Source organism: Anomaloglossus baeobatrachus, chromosome 5 (assembly GCF_048569485.1).
Source record: "Anomaloglossus baeobatrachus isolate aAnoBae1 chromosome 5, aAnoBae1.hap1, whole genome shotgun sequence".
Classification (NCBI taxonomy): Eukaryota; Metazoa; Chordata; class Amphibia; order Anura; family Aromobatidae; genus Anomaloglossus; species Anomaloglossus baeobatrachus.
Window position 1 is genome coordinate 599384852 of NC_134357.1, and position 22488 is coordinate 599407339.

Genomic DNA, 22488 nt, shown 5'->3' on the forward strand with positions numbered 1-22488 from the left:
TAGAGGTAACAGGACTGGCCCATTATCAAATCAGGGGAGGTACCATTGTTGGGTGGGTAACAGGACAGGTCCATTATCACAGCAGAGGAGGTACTATTATTAGAGAGAGGTAACAGGACCTTCCCATTATTAAATCAGGGGAGGTAGCATTATTAGAAAGGGGTAACAGGACCGGCCCATTATTAGTGAGGGGTAACAGTACCAGTCCGTTATAACATCAGAGAGGTACCATTATTAGAGAGGAGTAACACGGCTGGTCCATTATCACATCAGGGGAGGTCCATGGTCAGAGATGGGGAGTGATCAGACTCTGAGCCCCAGAGACATGGAGCCTGGAGGAGGCAGATGATGGAGATGTCGCAGTCCATTGGTCAGAGATGGGGAGTGACCAGACTCTGCGCCCCAGAGACATGGAGCCTGGAGGAGGCAGCTGATGGAGATGTCGCAGTCCATCGGTCAGAGATGGGGAGTGACCAGACTCTGACCCCCAGAGACATGGAGCTTGGAGGAGGCAGCTGATGGAGATGTCGCAGTCCATCGGTCAGAGATGGGGAGTGACCAGACTCTGCGCCCCAGAGACATGGAGCCTGGAGGAGGCAGCTGATGGAGATGTCGCAGTCCATTGGTCAGAGATGGGGAGTGATCAGACTCTGACCCCCAGAGACATGGAGCCTGGAGGAGGCAGATGATGGAGATGTCGCTGTCCATCGGTCAGAGATGGGGAGTGACCAGACTCTGACCCCCAGAGACATGGAGCCTGGAGGAGGCAGATGATGGAGATGTCGCAGTCCATCGGTCAGAGATGGGGAGTGACCAGACTCTGACCCCCAGAGACATGGAGCCTGGAGGAGGCAGATGATGGAGATGTTGCAGTCCATCGGTCAGAGATGGGGAGTGATCAGACTCTGACCCCCAGAGACATGGAGCCTGGAGGAGGCAGATGATGGAGATGTCGCAGTCCATCGGTCAGAGATGGGGAGTGACCAGACTCTGACCCCCAGAGACATGGAGCCTGGAGGAGGCAGATGATGGAGATGTCGCAGTCCATCGGTCAGAGATGGGGAGTGATCAGACTCTGACCCCCAGAGACATGGCGCCTGGAGGAGGCAGATGATGGAGATGTCGCAGTCCATCGGTCAGAGATGGGGAGTGACGCGGATTCTTTGAAGCAATTGCAGAGTTACTGGCTTCACGACTTCAAGGACAGCATTTGCTGGTAGAATAGTTCCTGCCTTTCATAGTTGGCAAGATGACAACGCAATTTTGGACAGTTGATAACCTGCGCTCCGGCCCCGACATTGATGGGTTGTGAGCAGAAGTGGTGGGGTCTGGTTATTGATTCCTCAGTGTTTGGCCTCTAGGCCATCTTCTTACACAATAGTGATGTTCAATACCTGCTGGCGATGCTGCACACGTGAAAGAGAAACGTACGAGAACGTGGAACTGTTGATGAAACACATGAAGTACAGGGACTACACCTGGACCATCGGTGGAGATGTAACGGTAGTGGCCCTGCTGCTCGGATGGCATCTCTGATGCACCAAGTGAGAAGGCAGGGGCCGGCCCAGAACCGGGAGAAGGCAGGGGCCGGCCCAGAACCGGGAGAAGGCAACAGAAAGACCCCGAGTGCTGCGGGAACATCAGTGCTTCAGAATCAGTAATGTCTTCTCCAACTCTCTACAGATGATGGGAGATGATATCACTGCTGCACTCACACGGGGTTATCACAAGCGCTCCAACTTCCAAGGAAGAAAAAGAGAAAATGTCCAGTGTTATCACATTAGGGAAAGGGTAATACCATTATTAAGGGGGGTAAGAGGACTGGTCCATTATCACATTAGGGAAAGGGTAATACCATTATTAGGGGGGTAAGAGGACCGGCCAATTATCACATTAGGGAAAGGGGAATGCCATTATTAGGGGGGGGGTAACAGGACCTGCCCATTATCACATTAGGGAAAGGGGAATACCATTATTAGGGGGGTAATAGGACTGGTCCATTATCACATTAGGGAAAGGGAAATGCCATTATTAGGGGGGTAAGAGGACTGGTCCATTATCACATTAGGGAAAGGGAAATGCCATTATTAGGGGCGTAAGAGGACTGGTCCATTATCACATTAGGGAAAGGGGAATACCATTATTAGGGAGGGGGTAACAGGACCTGCCCATTATCAAATTAGGGAAAGGGGAATACCATTATTAGGTGGTGTAACAGGACCTGTCCATTATCACATCAGGGAAAGGGTAATACCAATATTAGAGGTGGGGTAACAGGACCTGTCCATTATCACATTAGGGAAGGGGAAGTCCCATTTAATATAGGAGTAAAGGGTCTGCTACGTTATCTCATTAGGCATGGACATACAGACCGGTAGGAGAGGCAGCACTATTGGGGATATAAGGGGAGTGATTGGACCTCTGGGTGAAACCATTATCATTGATGAGACCGGACTGGCTATTACACCAGGACCTGACTATTTATATATTATTATAGTGAGGGAGTGGGCAGTACCAATATACTGGGGATTTGATGGGACCCATTCATTGCCATACATAGTGATCTGGTGTGACTGGTCCCGTGAATGCAGCTCTGGAATACTGGGTCCAGTTCTGGGCACCACGTTATAAAAAAAGACATCAACCAACTGGAGCAAGTTCAGAGAAGTGTGATCAGTCTACAAACCATATCCTATGAGGAACGGTTACAGGATCTAGAAATGTTTAGCTGCCAAAAAGAAGACTGAGAGGAGACTTAATAGCCATCTACAAATATCTGCAGGGCTGTGACACTATAGAAGGATCAGCGCTATTCTCATTTACACAAGGAAAGAGGAGAAGCAGTGGATGAAACGGATTGTGAGGAGACTTAATAGCGGTCTACAAATATCTGCAGAGCTGTCACACTATAGAGGGATCAGCGCTATTCTCATTTACACAAGGAAAGAGGAGAAGCAGTGTATGAAACGGATTGTGAGGAGACTTAATAGCCATCTACAAATATCTGCAGGGCTGTGACACTATAGAAGGATCAGCGCTATTCTCATTTACACAAGGAAAGAGGAGAAGCAGTGGATGAAACGGATTGTGAGGAGACTTAATAGCGGTCTACAAATATCTGCAGAGCTGTCACACTATAGAGGGATCAGCGCTATTCTCATTTACACAAGGAAAGAGGAGAAGCAGTGGATGAAACGGATTGTGAGGAGACTTAATAGCCATCTACAACTATCTGCAGGGCTGTCACACTATAGAGGGATCAGCGCTATTCTCATTTACACAAGGAAAGAGGAGAAGCAGTGTATGAAACTGATTGTGAGGAGACTTAATAGCCGTCTACAAATATCTGCAGGGCTGTCACACTATAGAGGGATCAGCGCTATTCTCATTTACACAAGGAAAGAGGAGAAGCAATGGATGAAACGGATTGTGAGGAGACTTAATAGCCGTCTACAAATATCTGCAGGGCTGTCACACTATAGAGGGATCAGCGCTATTCTCATTTACACAAGGAAAGAGGAGAAGCAATGGATGAAACGGATTGTGAGGAGACTTAATAGCCGTCTACAAATATCTGCAGGGCTGTCACACTATAGAGGGATCAGCGCTATTCTCATTTACACAAGGAAAGAGGAGAAGCAGTGTATGAAACTGATTGAGGAGACTTAATAGCCGTCTACAAATATCTGCAGGGCTGTCACACTATAGAGGGATCAGCGCTATTCTCATTTACACAAGGAAAGAGGAGAAGCAGTGTATGAAACTGATTGTGAGGAGACTTAATAGCCGTCTACAAATATCTGCAGGGCTGTCACACTATAGAGGGATCAGCGCTATTCTCATTTACACAAGGAAAGAGAAGAAGCAATGGATGAAACGGATTGTGAGGAGACTTAATAGCCATCTACAAATATCTGCAGAGCTGTGACACTATAGAGGGATCAGCGCTATTCTCATTTACACAAGGAAAGAGGAGAAGCAGTGGATGAAACGGATTGTGAGGAGACTTAATAGCCGTCTACAAATATCTGCAGGGCTGTCACACTATAGAGGGATCAGCGTTATTCTCATTTACACAAGGAAAGAGAAGAAGCAATGGATGAAACGGATTGTGAGGAGACTTAATAGCCGTCTACAAATATCTGCAGAGCTGTGACACTATAGAGGGATCAGCGCTATTCTCATTTACACAAGGAAAGAGGAGAAGCAATGGATGAAACTGATTGTGAGGAGACTTAATAGCGGTCTACAACTATCTGCAGAGCTGTGACACTATAGAGGGATCAGCGCTATTCTCATTTACACAAGGAAAGACTATAAAAAGTTGGATGAAATGAAACTGATTAAGAGGAGACATATTAGATATTAGAAAACTTTTTGACAGTGAAGGTGATCGAGTGGAACAGGCGACGACAAGAGGTGGTGAGGTCTCCATCACTGGAAGTCTTCAGAGAGGCTGGACAAGCATCTGTGTGGGATGATATAGTGAAACCTTCTGTGAGCCGGGGACTGGACATGGTGACCCTAGAGGTCCCGTCCATCTCTACCATTCTATGATCTGTTCCTCAGAGCACGCACACGTGGGCAGATCCCAGGCTGAGGGTTAGCTGTTCCCTAGTATGTCGATTTTTTTTTTTTTTACAGGAAATGCAGAATATAGCTGTCATTTTCAACCTGTGCCGTACCAAGCTCATTGGGTCCAGACCACCGCCAGAATGCTCAGGCACTTGCCATTTAAACACCCGACTAGGTGTGCAGAACGCCTGGGTCTACAATCATTGTCTGCGGCTGACCCCACTGCCTCTTCCCCTGTGCTATGCTCTGGTCTGGTCCAGGACACAAGAGTGGATGCCTCCCTCCCTGAACCTGTCTCTGCACCTTCACAAACATCATCAGCAACCATCTTCACGTCCTTGTACCCGTGCAGCTGTCTCTGCCCCAGGCCTTGGAACACTGGCAGAAATGCCCACCCACAGGCCCAAACACTTCCAGACTGCCTGCCCTGGAAATGCTTCTTAGGCTTGTGGACACAGAGGCTTTCAGCAACTCTGTCCTCGGCCATCAGTATCTCAACCGGTGTGCCGTCCCCACCAAGCACAGGTCCCAGTACATCACTCAGTTACTGGGATGGTCCAATTAACTACGGACAAGAGCTTGTGACCAGTAATGCTACATTTCCCTTATGGCACACGGGGTGACCTTTGTGAAGGTGGGAACAGAGTTGCAGTCGGGGACGGCATACATGCCTATGACCCCTGGAATTATGGGGCACAGTTCCATCAGGGTTTCCTCAACCTCCTAGGCCAGTTCCTGCACCGCCTCCTTCTTCTCCTTTTCATCCTCCATCTTCGAATTGTCATCCCTATCAGTCAAGCTGGAAGCACTACCTCAGTGAACTGGCACTGCTGAAACTCCTCTCTTCAGGTGACAAACCGCACACTAAAATACAGTTGTTGAAAGGTGTAACAGACCAGACAGATCTGTGGCTCTTGCTGCTCAACCTCCAACCAGGAATGGTCAAGTGTGATAATGGCCGTATCCTGGTGGTGGCTCAGAAGCTTGGGAAGATGACACACGTACCATGTCTGGCTCATGTGGTTAATGTAGGGGTTCAGAGCTTTCTGAAAACCCATCCAGATTTGCCTGAGCTGGTTGTAAAGGTGTGCCGCCTGTCGCCCGTTTCCACAAGTCGCCTACAGTTGCCGGCTGTTTGACAGTGCTGCAAGGTCAGCTCAGCGTCTGAATTGCAACCTGCCCATGAGCTGAAACTCAACACTACATATGTTGGCCAGGAGCAGCAGAGGGCCCAGTTCAATACCAGCTCCAACATGCCCATTGGTATTCCAGTCAACTGTTGCGCATAACAGACAAGTAGCCATGGATGTCTGATAGCTGTGCGGTTCTCCAAAACTTGGAGGAATCAACCAAGATAGTGAGCAACAATGATGCTATAATCAGCGTAACTGTAACGTCAATGCTGGCGTCCTCGCACTCTCCTGCTCCCTTCCCCCGAGCGAGGACGTCTGTTTACTCACCCATCCAGGAAACTTGCGGTAGCAGATCCGTTCCCGTCCCATGCTGCTGCCTCCCGGAGTGTCTGTACACCTTACAGGCTTCCGGCCTTTGCCCATAGGGTGTACCTGTGGCCATGCCCCCTTTCTTATAGGACCAGCGTCCCCCCTAACCCGGAAGTACAGTACCTCCTAGGTCAGCTGGGAGGCCACAGGTACTTAATGGTCCCCTATCAGTAGTGCCTGGGCAATGAGTTGTCTGGTCCCTCAGTGCTGCTGCTCTGCTGTTGCTGACATTTATTTACATTTCAGCGCTGTATTACCTTGCTGTTCCACTGCTGCCTCTATCATCCTCGCTGGCTGGCTTACACGATACCCGTGTCTGCAAGTATCAGTTTTGGTCGCTGCCTGCTGTATCCTCCATCCTAGATGCAATCTCGACTTCTGCTGCTGCTACAACCTAATACCAGTGACTATCGCTCCCGTACCCCTGGGGTCAGCCGTCACAGTACCAGGTTCCCGAGTGGCACTCAGGCTCGCACCTGCAGCATAACACCCTCACCATAAGGGGCTCAGGAGGAAACAAAATTGTAGGTTCACAGTCAAGCCTCTCTGGGTTTTCTGTGTAATGCGGCCCAGTGAGTTCACGAACATCTCGCCCGGCGAGCATGACCGTAACCATCCTGCTGCTGTGTGTAATGAAACGCTCGCTGCTTACAATGAAAGAGGAAGCTATGTGTGAGGACCTGGTGGAGATGGAGGAGGAAAGTTCACAGGATACTACCCAGCCTCATCTCATCGTTACAGTGCGGATTGGGTGATAATGAAGAGGAGAAGGCTGTGGAGGAGATATAGGAGATGGTTGCCTCCACTACAGAAGGTACTACCCACACCAGCTTCATTCCGTCTGTTCAGCGTGGATGGCCTGAAGAGGAGGAGATGGAGTTGTCCATCTGGTGGGCACAGGGAAGTCTTGCTTGTTGGGAGTCTGCCACACATGGCAGACTTTATATCTTGCTGCCTTTCCAAGGACCTTCATGATGTACGCATTTTGGGCAAAACTGAATACTGGTTGTTCACCCTTCTCGACCCACGCTACAAGAACTTTAGATCTCTCCTTCCTGTGGTCAAGGGGGCTAGTAAAATGGTGCAATACCAGAAGGCTATGGTTAAAGAATTGTTAAAAAAACCTTCCATCTGACAATGCTGGTGGCAGAGGTCATAGGACAACCAAGAAGCAGAGAGGAGGGAGACACACAGCAGGACCATAAGAGGCTGGGGAACACTACCGAAGGTCTGGGACCTTAGACCCTTCCAGGCCCTGATGCACCTGGTACTCTGACAAGGAGGAAAAAGTTTATGAAGCTGGTGAAGGATTACAGAGCCAACCGTAGCACTGTCCTTCATGATTCCTCTGTGCAGTACAACTATTGGGTATCCAAGCAGGACACGTGGTGTGAACTGGTCCTCTACACCGTGGAGGTGCTGCCCTGCCACTAATATTTTGTCTTAGTGAGTTTTTAGTGCGACCGGGGACATAACTGATGGACACATCCACGTGACAACTGACAATGGTGACAGGCTGACTAATCACAGTGAACCAAGTGTGGATAATCCCAGACTTCTCAACCCCACCGGATGACTGTATCCAGACGGTCAATTGGAAGGTTCCTTTACTGCGGTGTATTCCCATGCACCACCGCTTCCCACCCACACAAGGGTAGACAGTTCTTCTGTTCTTCTTTTTTGTGTTGTCCTCCTCATTCACCATGTCAACATAGAAAATTAATAGTGAGGGTCACATCATGACTAAAGTTGTGTATGATGCCGTAATACTTGATTGTTAGAGGTGTAACTCAAATAAGCGTCCTCATCATCCACGTCCTTATCGGCATCCTCCTCACCATCAGCGTCCGCGTCATCATCTGTTTCATCAGCGTCTACATAAATAAAAGATTTAAGGAAAAGAAATATCCCAAAAAATTGGTTCATGCTGCATATGAAAAAAACAGAGGAAAAAAACAGGAGGATTTTTTGGGTAAGAAAGAAGGGGAAAAAAATGAGGTGATGTGTAAAAAAAACAAATGACAGAGAAGGAGGCAGGTGGAAATTTAATTTTATTATGACCTATAATAGAGGGAATAAGATGATACGTATGATTCTGAAAAAATATTGGTATATTCTAAAACGGGATCTGATTTTGGGAAAATATTTGCCTGAGGAACCAAATATAACATTTAGGAGGGGGGAAAACAATAAAACGCTTAATAGCCCCAAGTAGATTAAGAGAAAATAAAAAAATAAAAAAAAATCAGCAAGGATAGAAAAAAATGAAGATCAGGTGATTGGCGTTTTTAGATGTAGTTCTAGGAAATGTCGTACGTGTGGAATTATAAACCATGGAGCAAAACAGATTACAAGTAAAAGTACAGGCGAATTAATTAAAATAAAACAAAATCTGAGTTGCGATAGCGATTATATTATTTATGTTATCGACTGTAGCTGTGGGCTACAGTACGTGGGACGCACGACACAGACGTTACGTGCTCGTATGAACGGGCACAGAAATAGAGCAAAAAATGGGGTTTTAAAACATAGTTTATCAAGACATATACTACTCAAGCATGAAAAGAATTTTAATATAAGGGTGACACCTCTAGAACAGATACCTATGGAAACGATCAATAGAAATTCTTTGCTCAATCGCAAAGAAACATATTGGATTTACCGCCTTCAAACATTGCATCCTAATGGCCTTAATGATATTGTGGAAAGAATATAGTATACATCCCTGTCTAAATATAATGAAAAAGAAAAAAAAAATATAATAAGATTTTAAATTTGTTTTTTTAAAGAATTTTTATCTAATTTTTTTTGTTGTACTACTTTTTATTTGATAAATCTTATTGATAGTAATTTTATTGATAAATGCTCACAGTGTTTTTAGTTTTATGATTCTTTTAAGTGATTTGTTGTTTGTGGATTTGTTTTTAATGAACCACTAGAGTTGAAGTGAACTAAGAAACTGATTATACAGCTGTGGTTATATCCACACCCTTATTTGAATACCAGGTAAATTGTATTTATTTTTTTATCTATAAAGTAGAGTGAGATGCATTTTTATTTAGATACCTGAGGAAGGCGGTTGTTCCCGCCGAAACGCGTTGTATCCGTTTTTTATTTCCGTATGTTTGAGTAATAAATTCCATTTGAGGACAAGAGTTTTTAAAATCATTACTACGGGGAGCGCGGCCACTACAGAATTGGTTTACTTCATTTTTAACTTTTTCACCTGTGGTAATCCGAGCCAGGACCATACACAGGATCAATTCAAGGCAAGCAGCAGACCCGGATAAGGAGACTTTGGAAAAGTCATATATGCCTGAAGTTTTGTGGCAAAAGGTGAGTGCATAAAACTTCAGTAAAAAAAAGGGCACCAGAGAGTCGCTTTGATAACGCGCTGAGATTGGCGCCGCATGTTTGTTTTTTATTATATACCCTGCAGGGAATCACCTTACTTCATCAGCGTCTACGTTATCATCCGTATAGTCAGTGTCATCATCCGCTCTGTAGAGCGGATACGCTGCTCTCCTATGAATGCCACGCTCAGCCGCCATTCACAGGAGAGCAGGTCCTCCCTCTTTCTCCTCCCTCTGGCCCTAGTTTCTCCCTCGAACTCCTCCCTGTACTTCCTGCCTCTAGCTCTTCTCTCTATCTCCTCCCCTGTCATCTAGCTCCTCGCTCTGGCTCCTCCCTCCTGGTTTCGGTTTCTCTTTGTGGCTCCGGTTCCTCTCTGTGGCTTCGGCTCCTCTTTGCGGCTCCGGCTCTTCTCTCTGGCTCTAGCTCCTCCCCCTTCCTCTAGCAGCTCTTATCTGATATCTCCGTAATGGTTAAGTCTTCCCTGAATACTGACTGGAGAACTACTTTCTTCAGATTCATGGGAAATTCTGCAAACCATCCCCTGACATTCTTCCTTACGGAATGGTAGCATCTAGTAGTATAAAAGGGTTTCAGTCACTCCCGATCCTTCATGTGATATCTAGGGGTAAGAGATAAGCTGCGGTGCGTCAGGTGGGGGGTGAGCTCTGGGTAATAACCTGTGTCATGGACAAGGGCAGCTGGCTGTACTGAAACTAATTTTTGGTTACTAGTGAGTGGTGATAGCTGGTGGGCTCCTCTGTAGATCGCTAGTGAGTGAGGGATGGGGATGGCTGGTGGGCTCCTCCTGTAGATCGCTGGTGAGTGAGGGATGGGGATGGCTGGTGGGCTCCTCCTGTAGATCGCTAGTGAGTGAGGGATGGGGATGGCTGGTGGGCTCCTCCTGTAGATCGCTAGTGAGTGAGGGATGGGGATGGCTGGTGGGCTCCTCCTGTAGATCGCTGGTGAGTGAGGGATGGGGATGGCTGGTGGGCTCCTCCTGTAGATCGCTGGTGAGTGAGGGATGGGGATGGCTGGTGGGCTCCTCCTGTAGATCGCTGGTGAGTGAGGGATGGGGATGGCTGGTGGGCTCCTCCTGTAGATCGCTTGTGAGTGAGGGATGGGGATGGCTGGTGGGCTCCTCCTGTAGATCGCTAGTGAGTGAGGGATGGGGATGGCTGGTGGGCTCCTCCTGTAGATCGCTGGTGAGTGAGAGATGGGGATGGCTGGTGGGCTCCTCCTGTAGATCGCTGGTGAGTGAGGGATGGGGATGGCTGGTGGGCTCCTCCTGTAGATCGCTAGTGAGTGAGGGATGGGGATGGCTGGTGGGCTCCTCCTGTAGATCGCTAGTGAGTGAGGGATGGGGATGGCTGGTGGGCTCCTCCTGTAGATCGCTGGTGAGTGAGTGAGGGATGGGGATGGCTGGTGGGCTCCTCCTGTAGATCGCTGGTGAGTGAGGGTTGGGGATGGCTGGTGGGCTCCTCCTGTAGATCGCTGGTGAGTGAGGGATGGGGATGGCTGGTGGGCTCCTCCTGTAGATCGCTGGTGAGTGAGGGATGGGGATGGCTGGTGGGCTCCTCCTGTAGATCGCTGGTGAGTGAGGGATGGGGATGGCTGGTGGGCTCCTCCTGTAGATCGCTGGTGAGTGAGGGATGGGGATGGCTGGTGGGCTCCTCCTGTAGATCGCTGGTGAGTGAGGGATGGGGATGGCTGGTGGGCTCCTCCTGTAGATCGCTGGTGAGTGAGGGATGGGGATGGCTGGTGGGCTCCTCCTGTAGATCGCTGGTGAGTGAGGGATGGGGATGGCTGGTGGGCTCCTCCTGTAGATCGCTGGTGAGTGAGGGATGGGGATGGCTGGTGGGCTCCTCTGTAGATCGCTAGTGAGTGAGGGATGGGGATGGCTGGTGGGCTCCTCCTGTAGATCGCTGGTGAGTGAGGGATGGGGATGGCTGGTGGGCTCCTCCTGTAGATCGCTGGTGAGTGAGGGATGGGGATGGCTGGTGGGCTCCTCCTGTAGATCGCTAGTGAGTGAGGGATGGGGATGGCTGGTGGGCTCCTCTGTAGATCGCTAGTGAGTGAGGGATGGGGATGGCTGGTGGGCTCCTCCTGTAGATCGCTAGTGAGTGAGGGATGGGGATGGCTGGTGGGCTCCTCCTGTAGATCGCTGGTGAGTGAGGGATGGGGATGGCTGGTGGGCTCCTCCTGTAGATCGCTGGTGAGTGAGGGATGGGGATGGCTGGTGGGCTCCTCCTGTAGATCGCTGGTGAGTGAGGGATGGGGATGGCTGGTGGGCTCCTCCTGTAGATCGCTGGTGAGTGAGGGATGGGGATGGCTGGTGGGCTCCTCCTGTAGATCGCTGGTGAGTGAGGGATGGGGATGGCTGGTGGGCTCCTCCTGTAGATCGCTGGTGAGTGAGGGATGGGGATGGCTGGTGGGCTCCTCCTGTAGATCGCTGGTGAGTGAGGGATGGGGATGGCTGGTGGGCTCCTCCTGTAGATCGCTGGTGAGTGAGGGATGGGGATGGCTGGTGGGCTCCTCCTGTAGATCGCTGGTGAGTGAGGGATGGGGATGGCTGGTGGGCTCCTCCTGTAGATCGCTGGTGAGTGAGGGATGGGGATGGCTGGTGGGCTCCTCCTGTAGATCGCTGGTGAGTGAGGGATGGGGATGGCTGGTGGGCTCCTCCTGTAGATCGCTGGTGAGTGAGGGATGGGGATGGCTGGTGGGCTCCTCCTGTAGATCGCTGGTGAGTGAGGGATGGGGATGGCTGGTGGGCTCCTCCTGTAGATAGATAGCGAGTGAGGGATGGGGATGGCTGGTGGGCTCCTTCTGTAGATCGCTGGTGAGTGAGGGATGGGGATGGCTGGTGGGCTCCTCCTGTAGACCGCTGGTGAGTGAGGGATGGGGATGGCTGGTGGGCTCCTCCTGTAGATCGCTGGTGAGTGAGGGATGGGGATGGCTGGTGGGCTCCTCCTGTAGATCGCTGGTGAGTGAGGGATGGGGATGGCTGGTGGGCTCCTCCTGTAGATCGCTGGTGAGTGAGGGATGGGGATGGCTGGTGGGCTCCTCCTGTAGATCGCTGGTGAGTGAGGGATGGGGATGGCTGGTGGGCTCCTCCTGTAGATCGCTGGTGAGTGAGGGATGGGGATGGCTGGTGGGCTCCTCCTGTAGATCGCTTGTGAGTGAGGGATGGGGATGGCTGGTGGGCTCCTCCTGTAGATCGCTGGTGAGTGAGGGATGGGGATGGCTGGTGGGCTCCTCCTGTAGATCGCTGGTGAGTGAGGTGGTGATGGTGGGGGGCGCCTTTGCAGGTTCTGAGGTTACAGGTGACCTCTTAACTTTTTCCTTACCATATTGGTGTTTGCAGGTCCCTGGCCATCGGAATGAAGATGGGGTACAAGCTCTTCTCTCTGTCCTCGGTGGAGCAGCTCGACCTCGTTCATGAAAACGGTAAAGGTCTCAATGTCTGTAGAAGGGGGTGGGTCAGTGGCTGCTGGTGATTGGTTGGGTGGATAACTGCCCAGGACTCCTCATCAGATAAGGCTACGTTCAAGAAACTTACATAAACCTAGCCTAAAGCTGCACTTTAGTATCTGTACTCCCAAAAAGTAATTGTAATGGTGGTCAGTGCAATCCAATTCTGCAACAAATTGTCAGCTGCGACCACTGCAGGAGAGATATAGTGTTGTGGTGATCTTTAAAGGCTAAATGTCTGCCTCATGGCTCGCTCTTCTGCCATGGCACTACCTTGTGGCTCTCTTGCTTGCCCTGAATCACGGCTCATTCGCTTGCTTCCTATGCTCCGGCTCTGCCTTATGGCTCGCTTGCTTGCCCTGCTCATGCCTCGTTCGCTTGCTCTTCTGCCATGGCTCTACCTTGTGGCTCGTTTGCTTGCCCTGCCTCATGGCTCGCTCCTCTGCCCCGGCCTTGCCTTGTGGCTTGCTTGCCTTGCCTCATGGCTCGTTCGCTCACTCCTCTGCCCCGGCCCTGCCTTGTGGCTTGCTTGCTTGCCCTGCCTCATGACTCGCTCCTCTGCCCCGGCCTTGCCTTGTGGCTTGCTTGCCTTGCCTCATGGCTCGTTCGCTCACTCTTCTGCCCCGGCCCTGCCTTGTGGCTCACTCCCATGCTCTTGGCTAGTTTGCTCGCTCCTCTGCCCCGGCCTTGCCTTGTGGCTCACTCCCCTGCTTTTGGCTCGTTTGCTCGCTCCTCTACCCCGGCCCTGCCTTGTGGCTCACTCCCCTGCTCTTGCCTCGCTCCTCTGCCCCGGCCCTGCCTTGTGGCTCACTCCCCTGCTTTTGGCTCGTTTGCTCGCTCCTCTGCCCCGGCCCTGCCTTGTGGCTCACTCCCCTGCTCTTGGCTCGCTCCTCTGCCCCGGCCCTGCCTTGTGGCTCACTCCCCTGCTCTTGGCTCGTTCGCTTGCTTCCTCGGCCCTGGCCCTGCCTTGTGGCTCACTCCCCTGCTCTTGGCTCGTTCGCTTGCTTCCTCGGCCCCGGCCCTGCCTTGTGGCTCACTCCCCTGCTCTTGGCTCGTTCGCTTGCTTCCTCGGCCCCGGCCCTGCCTTGTGGCTCACTTCCCTGCTCTTGGCTCGCTCCTCTGCCCCGGCCCTGCCTTGTGGCTCACTCCCCTGCTTTTGGCTCGTTTGCTTGCTTCCTCGGCCCCGACCCTGCCTTGTGGCTCACTCCCCTGCTCTTGGCTCGTTCGCTTGCTTCCTCGGCCCCGGCCCTGCCTTGTGGCTCACTCCCCTGCTCTTGGCTCGTTCGCTTGCTTCCTCGGCCACGGCCCTGCCTTGTGGCTCACTCCCCTGCTCTTGGCTCGTTCGCTTGCTCCTCTGCCCCGGCCCTGTCTTGTGGCTCACTCCCCTGCTCTTGCTTTACTTTCCTGTCTCACTTTTGTACATGTCTTTTGTAGATGACCTCTCAGATGTATATATCGTTGAGCGTCTCTTCTCCAGCAGTCTCGTGGTAGTAGTCAGTCACTCCAAGCCTCGTCAAATGAATGTCTTCCATTTTAAGAAAGGAACAGAAATCTGCAACTACAACTACTCCGGCAACATCCTGTCCATCAGACTCAACAGACAGGTATGTGGTGACATTCTGTAACCAGGTGGGATTCTGATGGTGGCTCTAGGTAAAACGAGGATTGGGGCAGAAGGCAATGCATGCTCGTTATGGACATTCAAGCACACAAGTACTCTCGCTGCGCACAATAACGCAAACCCATGCACATTCACATTAACTTCGCTCCGGGAGCACGCGGGACGATGGGGAGGGGGGCGCTCTGGGAGCACACGGGACGATGGGGAGGGGGGCGCTCTGGGAGCACGCGGGACAATGGGGAGGGGGGCGCTCTGGGAGCACGCGGGACAATGGGGAGGGGGGCGCTCTGGGAGCACGCGGGACGATGGGGAGGGGGGCGCTCTGGGAGCACGCGGGACGATGGGGAGGGGGGCGCTCTGGGAGCACGCGGGACGATGGGGAGGGGGGCGCTCTGGGAGCACGCGGGACGATGGGGAGGGGGGCGCTCTGGGAGCACGCGGGACGATGGGGAGGGGGGCGCTCTGGGAGCACGCGGGACGATGGGGAGGGGGGCGCTCTGGGAGCACGCGGGACGATGGGGAGGGGGGCGCTCTGGGAGCACGCGGGACGATGGGGAGGGGGGCGCTCTGGGAGCACGCGGGACGATGGGGAGGGGGGCGCTCTGGGAGCACGCGGGACGATGGGGAGGGGGGCGCTCTGGGAGCACGCGGGACGATGGGGAGGGGGGCGCTCTGGGAGCACGCGGGACGATGGGGAGGGGGGCGCTCTGGGAGCACGCGGGACGATGGGGAGGGGGGCGCTCTGGGAGCACGCGGGACGATGGGGAGGGGGGCGCTCTGGGAGCACGCGGGACGATGGGGAGGGGGGCGCTCTGGGAGCACGCGGGACGATGGGGAGGGGGGCGCTCTGGGAGCACGCGGGACGATGGGGAGGGGGGCGCTCTGGGAGCACGCGGGACGATGGGGAGGGGGGCGCTCTGGGAGCACGCGGGACGATGGGGAGGGGGGCGCTCTGGGAGCACGCGGGACGATGGGGAGGGGGGCGCTCTGGGAGCACGCGGGACGATGGGGAGGGGGGCGCTCTGGGAGCACGCGGGACGATGGGGAGGGGGGCGCTCTGGGAGCACGCGGGACGATGGGGAGGGGGGCGCTCTGGGAGCACGCGGGACGATGGGGAGGGGGGCGCTCTGGGAGCACGCGGGACGATGCCTGGTGATGTACGTCTGTTTCTTCATGGCTCATGTATAGCGGTGTGGTTTATTCATTGTTGGAGCCTTCTTCTGGACACTATCCAGCTGCGGCTTCAGGGTCTTCTAACAAGGGCCCCGCCTGTAGGGGAAGGTGCTGATGACTGGCATTATTCTGTCTTCTAGAGGCTGGTGGTCTGTCTGGAGGAGTCTGTTTACATCCATAATATAAAAGACATGAAGCTGCTGAGAACTCTGCTCGACACCCCTCACAATCCCACAGGTAATGAGAGCAGGGGCTCGGCTAGTAATGGGGGAGGGGCAGTCAGTAATGCTGGTTTGGCAGTGCTCAGGGGAGGAGCAGTCAGTATTGGGGGTGGGACTGTGTTTGGGGGAGTAGCAGTTGATTTTGAGGGTGGGGCAGTGTTTGGGGAGGGGCAGTTGGTTTTGGGAGTGGGGCAGTGTTTGGGGAGGGGCAGTCAGTATTTGCGTGGGGCAGTGGTGGGGAGGGGCAGTCAGTATTGGGGTGGGGTATTCGGGGTTGGTCAGTGTGTGGGGTTGGGGCAGTCGGTATTAGGGGTTGGTCAGTGTTTGGGGGAGAAGCAGCCATTATTAGGGGGGGGTAGTCGATGTTTGGGGGTGGGGCAGTCAGTGTTGGGGGAGGGTGTGACTGGGTATGCGGCAGAGCAGTAAGGGATGCCGGGCCAAGGAACAATCCAAAGGGCTTTATTGGAACCACAAAGATAAAGCACCAAACATAAATATAGATCCTTAAAGTCTGCAAGGAGTCCACAACAAACCAAAAGATCCAGGGGCACCTCCCGGTATTCCAACGCCAGGGAAAATATGGCAATGGTCCTTATGAGTTCCTTGAGTCCAAAAGGGTGAACAACAAAACACAATCCCACGTGGCCACTGATCTCCAGTCTGTAACAGTCCATACACAGGCCTTAGAATCCAGCCTCAGCTATAGATCCTAGTCCTTCTCCAGCCGAGATCCAACTAACTGACTTAACATGGGTCTCATGGTTCTCTCCTCCTGGGATCAGCCCCTTAGGTGGGCAGAAGAGTCCAACTCCGCCTGGACACTTGATAGATGAATGGACTTTAGAAGTCCTGGCTCTTTCTTGTTTACCAAGTTGTGGATTGGAGAAGTCCCATGCTGAGAAGAACAAACAATCACTCACCAGTAGTACATACAGGACACTCAAGGAGAGACAGCCTATTACAACATGAGCACAGACGGGGGAGGGACACTCTGTTACAACCCCTTCCCCCCCTCAATTTGTGTACGGACTAGTGACCTCAACAGGTCGCTTGTCAAGTACACGTAGACTTGCCGACCCTGACTCGGGGCTCCTCTTGCCTGGACAATCCGTCTGCATTTTGGTGTTGGCTGCCCCTTCTATACTGTATGGTAAAGTTATAGGGGTGCAGAGCCAGGCTCCATCGTAATAAGCGTCCATTGTCCCCAGAGACTCTGTTCAGCCAGGTGAGGGGATTGTGATCAGTAACCACAGTGAATTCTCGTCCATACAGATACGGCCGTAGTTTCTTAAGGGCCCACACTACAGCCAGACATTCTTTTTCAACAGTTGCATAGGCCACTTCTCGGTCCAGCAGTTTCCTGCTGAGATAGGCAATGGGGTGCTCCTCCCCGGCTGCATTCACCTGGCTGAGGACAGCTCCCAATCCATAAGAGGCATCCGTTTGCACAATGAATCTCCGCTTGTAGTCTGGAGCAGCCAGGACAGGGTCGCAGACCAAGGCGTCCTTCAGCTGGTTAAAAGCCTCATCACAGGCTGGAGTCCAGATCACCAGCCGGGGCATTGTTTTCTTGGTCAGGTCGGTAAGAGGCTTGGCCACACTGCTGAAATGAGGAACACATTTTCGGTAATAACTGGCAGTGCCCAAGAAAGCCAGAACTTGTTTCTTGGTTTGGGCTATGGGCCAGTCTCTAATAGCGTGGATTTTGGCAGGTTCAGGACGTAACTTCCCTTCTCCTACTCGATGCCCTAGGTATTGGACTTCACCCATCCCCAATTGGCATTTATCAGGTCGAATGGTTAGGCCTGCTGCGAGAATCCGGTCAAGAACAACAGCTACTTGATTCAGATGTTCCTCCCATGTGTGGCTGAAGACGACGATATCATCCAGGCAGGCACAAGCGAAGTCGCCACATCCCCGGAGGATCTGGTCCACCATTCTCTGAAAGGTTGCAGGGGCGCTTTTCATTCCGAAAGGCATGTTTAGAAATTCATACAGACCAAAGGGGGTTATAAAAGCCGACCTTTCTCTACCTTCCTCTGTCAGGGGAATTTGCCAGTATCCCTTACTGAGATCCAAGGTGGTGACGTATCGTGCCCCAGCTAGCCGGTCTAGAAGTTCATCAATACGGGGCATTGGGTAAGCATCACTGATGGTATGGTCATTTAGTCATCTGAAGTCCACACAAAATCGAGTACTCCCATCTTTCTTGGGTACTAACACAACAGGAGAGGCCCAAGGACTATGGGAGGCCTGAATCACCCCCAGCTGTAACATCTCCTCCAGCTCATGCTGCATGGTGTTTCTAACTGATTCTGGTACACGGTAGGGAGCCAGTTGTATGGGACGGATGCCCTGACTGTCCACATGATGTTGGGTTACTGTGGTTCGACCTGGTCGGGATGAGAAAGCAGCCTGTCTCTGATGGAGCACTCCCAGCATTTTTTTCTGTAAGGAATCTAAGTGATCTCCCAGAGGAACCTGTTCCACAGTGGATGGAGCTCTGGCTGCTTTAACAAGATCAGGTAATAGGTCCTCATCCTCCTGACCATCTTCTGAAGCCAGCCGACAGCTTGCTATCATAGGTAATGTCCGGTCATGGTACTCCTTAATCATATTCACATGGACAGTCCTTTGTCTTAGACCCTGATCATCTAGAGCAAGAAGGTAATTGGTGTCGTTTAGTTTTCTGAGAACCCGGAAGGGACACTCCCATGTTGTCTGGAGTTTATTTTGCAGATGGGGAACAATCGTTAAGACTTGTTGTACCTCTACAAATTCTCGATAGCGTGCTTTGCGGTCATACCATGTCTTCTGTCTGGTTTTAGCCATCCGCACATGATTTGGAGCCAAACTAGCAAGTTGAGCCAGGGTTTCCCGAAGCTTGAGGACATATGGAACAACAGGGGTTCCTGTATCTTCATCTTGCCCCTCTCAATATTCCTTTAGTAGAGTTAAGGGTCCTCTGACCTTTCTTCCATAGAGTAGTACAAAGGGGGAGAACCCAGTTGACTCCTGGGGAACTTCCCGATAGGCAAGCAAGAGTTGGGGTAGGTACTTCTCCCAGTCTGAATCTCGGTCCGTGAAGGCCCTCAGCATATTCTTCAGAGTGCCGTTGAATCGTTCACAAAGTCCATTTGTTTGGGGATGATACGGGGTCGTTCGGATCGCTCGTACTCCACAGGTGCGCCACAGACACTGCACCAACTCTGACATAAACTGGGAGCCTTGGTCCGATAAGATCTCACTTGGGAATCCTACTCGGGTGAAAATGGTAACCAAGGCCTCTGCCACCTTGGCTGCAGAAATACTTGACAAGGCCACAGCTTCTGGATATCGGTTGGCGTAGTCCACAACAGTGAGAATGTACTGCTTACCAGATTTACTTGGTTTAGCCAGGGGTCCAATGATATCGACAGCTACGCTTTGAAAGGGTTCTTCCATTATAGGGAGCGGTTGCAGGGGTGCCTTTGGGTGATCTCCGGGTCGCCCTGTACGCTGACATATGTCGCAGGTTCGGCAGAAATGCGCCACTGCTTGAGAAATTCCAGGTCAATAGAAAATTTGACTCAATCGTCTCTCGGTGCGGGTTTTCCCTTGATGGCCGGCAGTAGGAATGTTATGAGCAAGGTGTAATAGGGAAATTCTGTATTTCTGAGGAACAATCAGCTGTTTGCTATAAGTCCAGGGCTTATCTAAGGAGTCAGCATTGGTAACCCGATATAGAAGTCCATTTTCTCTGATAATTTTTTCCCCATTTTCTCCTAACTGCCCTACTTCAGCCCGAGCTCTAAAGCTAGCCAGTGTGGGGTCAGTCTCTACCTCTTGTCTAAACTGAACTTTATCCCAAGTGACATTCATATTATCCCCACAAGAAGAATCACTCACCGGCTGTGAAGGCAGTTCGGGTGGCCTCATTTCCATTGATGGGTTGAACACGTCCACATCTGCTGCTCTCTTGGCTTGACTTCTGGTTATCGCACCGACAAAGTGGCATTGAAGATTCCCCACATCATTCCCTAGAAGAATGTCTGCAGGAAGGCCACTCATCACACCAATCATGCATTGTTTTGCCCCAAAGCCATAATCCATGGTCATACTCGCTCTTGGAATGTATCTTTGAGTACCTCCAGTCAATTCAATGGCAATTCCTGGTCCCTTTTGCATTGCTTCTGGTTGAATTACTGGGGGATCTGCGATGGTGAGAAAAGCCCCAGTGTCACGAAAGCCAACAACTTTTTGGCCATCCAGCACGACCTCCTGTAGATGTTTATGCTGACGATCAGAAGAACGGGTGGCTGTGGTTCGCACCCCATAGACTCCTGGTAAGGAAGTCAACATATCAGTCACTTGGCAAATTATCAGGGAGTGAATCCAGCTCTTCTCCTGTTGAGGGTGTCTGTAGATAATGGACAGGCAAAGGGGGTCTGCAGCTATTCTGCCTCCGAACACCTGGACAGTGAGCTTGCAGATGACCCAGCTGTCCACATCCATAACATCTACGTTCTGAGTCTTTCTCCACGTCATACTCCCAAAGAGGAGGCATGTGTAGTAGGAGGCACATTCACAAGGGCTCCGTCATGTGTTGGTAGTCTAATGGGATGGTGAACATTGGAGGCCAAAGGACAAGGTACCACTGGTGTTGGGGAGCTGGTAGTTTTTTTTCTCACTGACTGACTAGTAGCCTTTTCCATTGAGGCTTGATGGTGAGAAGCTCATCAGCCAGAGCGGCAGCTTGTTCCACAGTTGACGGCTTTCTCTCACGCACCCATTCCCTGATTTCAGCAGGGCACCTGGCATAGAACTGCTCTTTCAGGATGACCTGGAGGAAGGTCTCCCAAGTTAAGGCCCCCTCTCCCTCCAGCCAGCGATGGCATACTTGTTTCAGTCTGTGGGCATACATATTGAAAGACACTTCCCCATCACAGGCTAATGTACGGAACGGAGTATAAGTATCTGGGGTCACGGCATAATGTTCCAGAATGGTCTGTTTTATCTCCCCATACTCACAATTCCACTGAGGGTCCATAGCTCTATAGGCGTCGGCAGCTCCACCCTCCAAGAGCCCCACCAGGTGTCTGACTCGCTCTCTCTCTGGGACTTCCATTAATCGGCACTGATGCTCAAAGTCCTGGAAGAAGCCCTCAATGTCGCCTGCAGCTTCATTAAATGGCTTAAAGTCCTTGCGGGACACTCTGGAGAATTCCCTCATAGTGGGTGCTGTGGTTACAGTCTGTCTGGAGCCTCTAGCTGCTTCCACAGCAAATCTCCTCTCCAGCGATGCTACCCTCTCTTGAGCTCTGCAATGGCCTCCCTCTTATCTTCTATGGTGGCCTCATCTCCAAGCAGTGCCATCTCCTCCTCATACCACACAATCCATTGACTTTTTTGGGTATTTACCTCCAGCTCCCGTCTTTCCTCCCCTTGCTGTGGAAATCCTTCCTCGGTGCCATCTTGCAGGCAAGCGTTTTCCAATGCCTCAATTAGTTGCTCCTTAGAGAGTCCTTTGTAGCCAACTCCTAATTCACGGGCCTTTGTTTGTAGGCTCCCCACAGTCCAGTCCTTGTACTCTGAGATTCTGATTCCAGATGTTAATGGGCCGTTGTCCTCCATTCTTTCTGCTCTGATCCCGCCGCTACCAACCAGGGCTTTATTGGAACCACAAAGATAAAGCACCAAACATAAATATAGATCCTTAAAGTCTGCAAGGAGTCCACAACAAAACAAAAGATCCTGGGGCGTCTCCCGGTATTCCAACGCCAGGGAAAATATGGCAATGGTCCTTATATGAGTTCCTTGAGTCCAACAGGGTGAACAACAAAACACAATCCCACGTGGCCACTGATTTCCAGTCTGTAACAGTCCATACACCGGCTCTAGGATCCAGCCTCAGCTATAGATCCTAGTCCTTCTCCAGCCGAGATCCAACTAACTGACCTAACATGGGTCTCATTGTTCTTCTCTCCTGGGATCAGCCCCTTAGGTGGGCAGAAGAGTCCAACTCCGCCTGGACACTTGATACATGAATGGACTTTAGAAGTCCTGGCTCTGTTCTGTTTACCAAGTTGTGGATTGGAGAAGTCCCATGCTGAGAAGAACAAACAATCCCCCACCAGTAGTACATACAGGACAGTCAAGGAGAGACAGACTATTACACCATGAGCACAGGCGGGGGAGGGACACACTGTTACAGAGGGGCAGTCAGTATTGTTAGTGGAGGGATATGACTCAGCTCACTGAATCGTGGGTGCTCAGGAGAAAATATAGTCAATATAATAGAAAAACTCCGGCACTCAAATGTTTGTGCGAAAAAAAAAAATATTTTTTATTGTTTATTGCTTGACAGTCAAACGTTTCGGCTTAGGCCTTCTTCAGTGACTCAAGCTATGAAAATGATATAACATACAATTAGTGTCATTATAATAACATGCAATATATGTAGACATTGCAGCAAGTCCAGAAAGATAATAAATTAGAATATATGGAACAACAACAAAAACATTCTGAGATTAAATTTTCACAAATACAAAGAAGCTGTTGTCAGCACAATTACCTGATAAAGTTAAAAACGAGA

General features: G+C 51.4%; 1 protein-coding gene across 2 annotated transcripts in view; it reads left to right on the forward strand.

Annotated features, from left to right (window-relative positions):
* WIPI1 (WD repeat domain, phosphoinositide interacting 1) overlaps positions 1–22488 on the forward strand; it is a 66492-nt gene that overhangs the window by 19704 nt on the left and 24300 nt on the right. For both annotated transcript variants that reach the window (XR_012754394.1, XM_075351543.1), the window contains exons 2-4: positions 12793–12875; positions 14334–14503; positions 15834–15930. Coding sequence is in view for 1 of the 2 variants with exons in the window: in XM_075351543.1 (XP_075207658.1) it covers positions 12793–12875; positions 14334–14503; positions 15834–15930 (350 nt within the window). In the remaining variant the exon portion in view is untranslated. The remainder of the gene's footprint in view (positions 1–12792; positions 12876–14333; positions 14504–15833; positions 15931–22488) is intronic.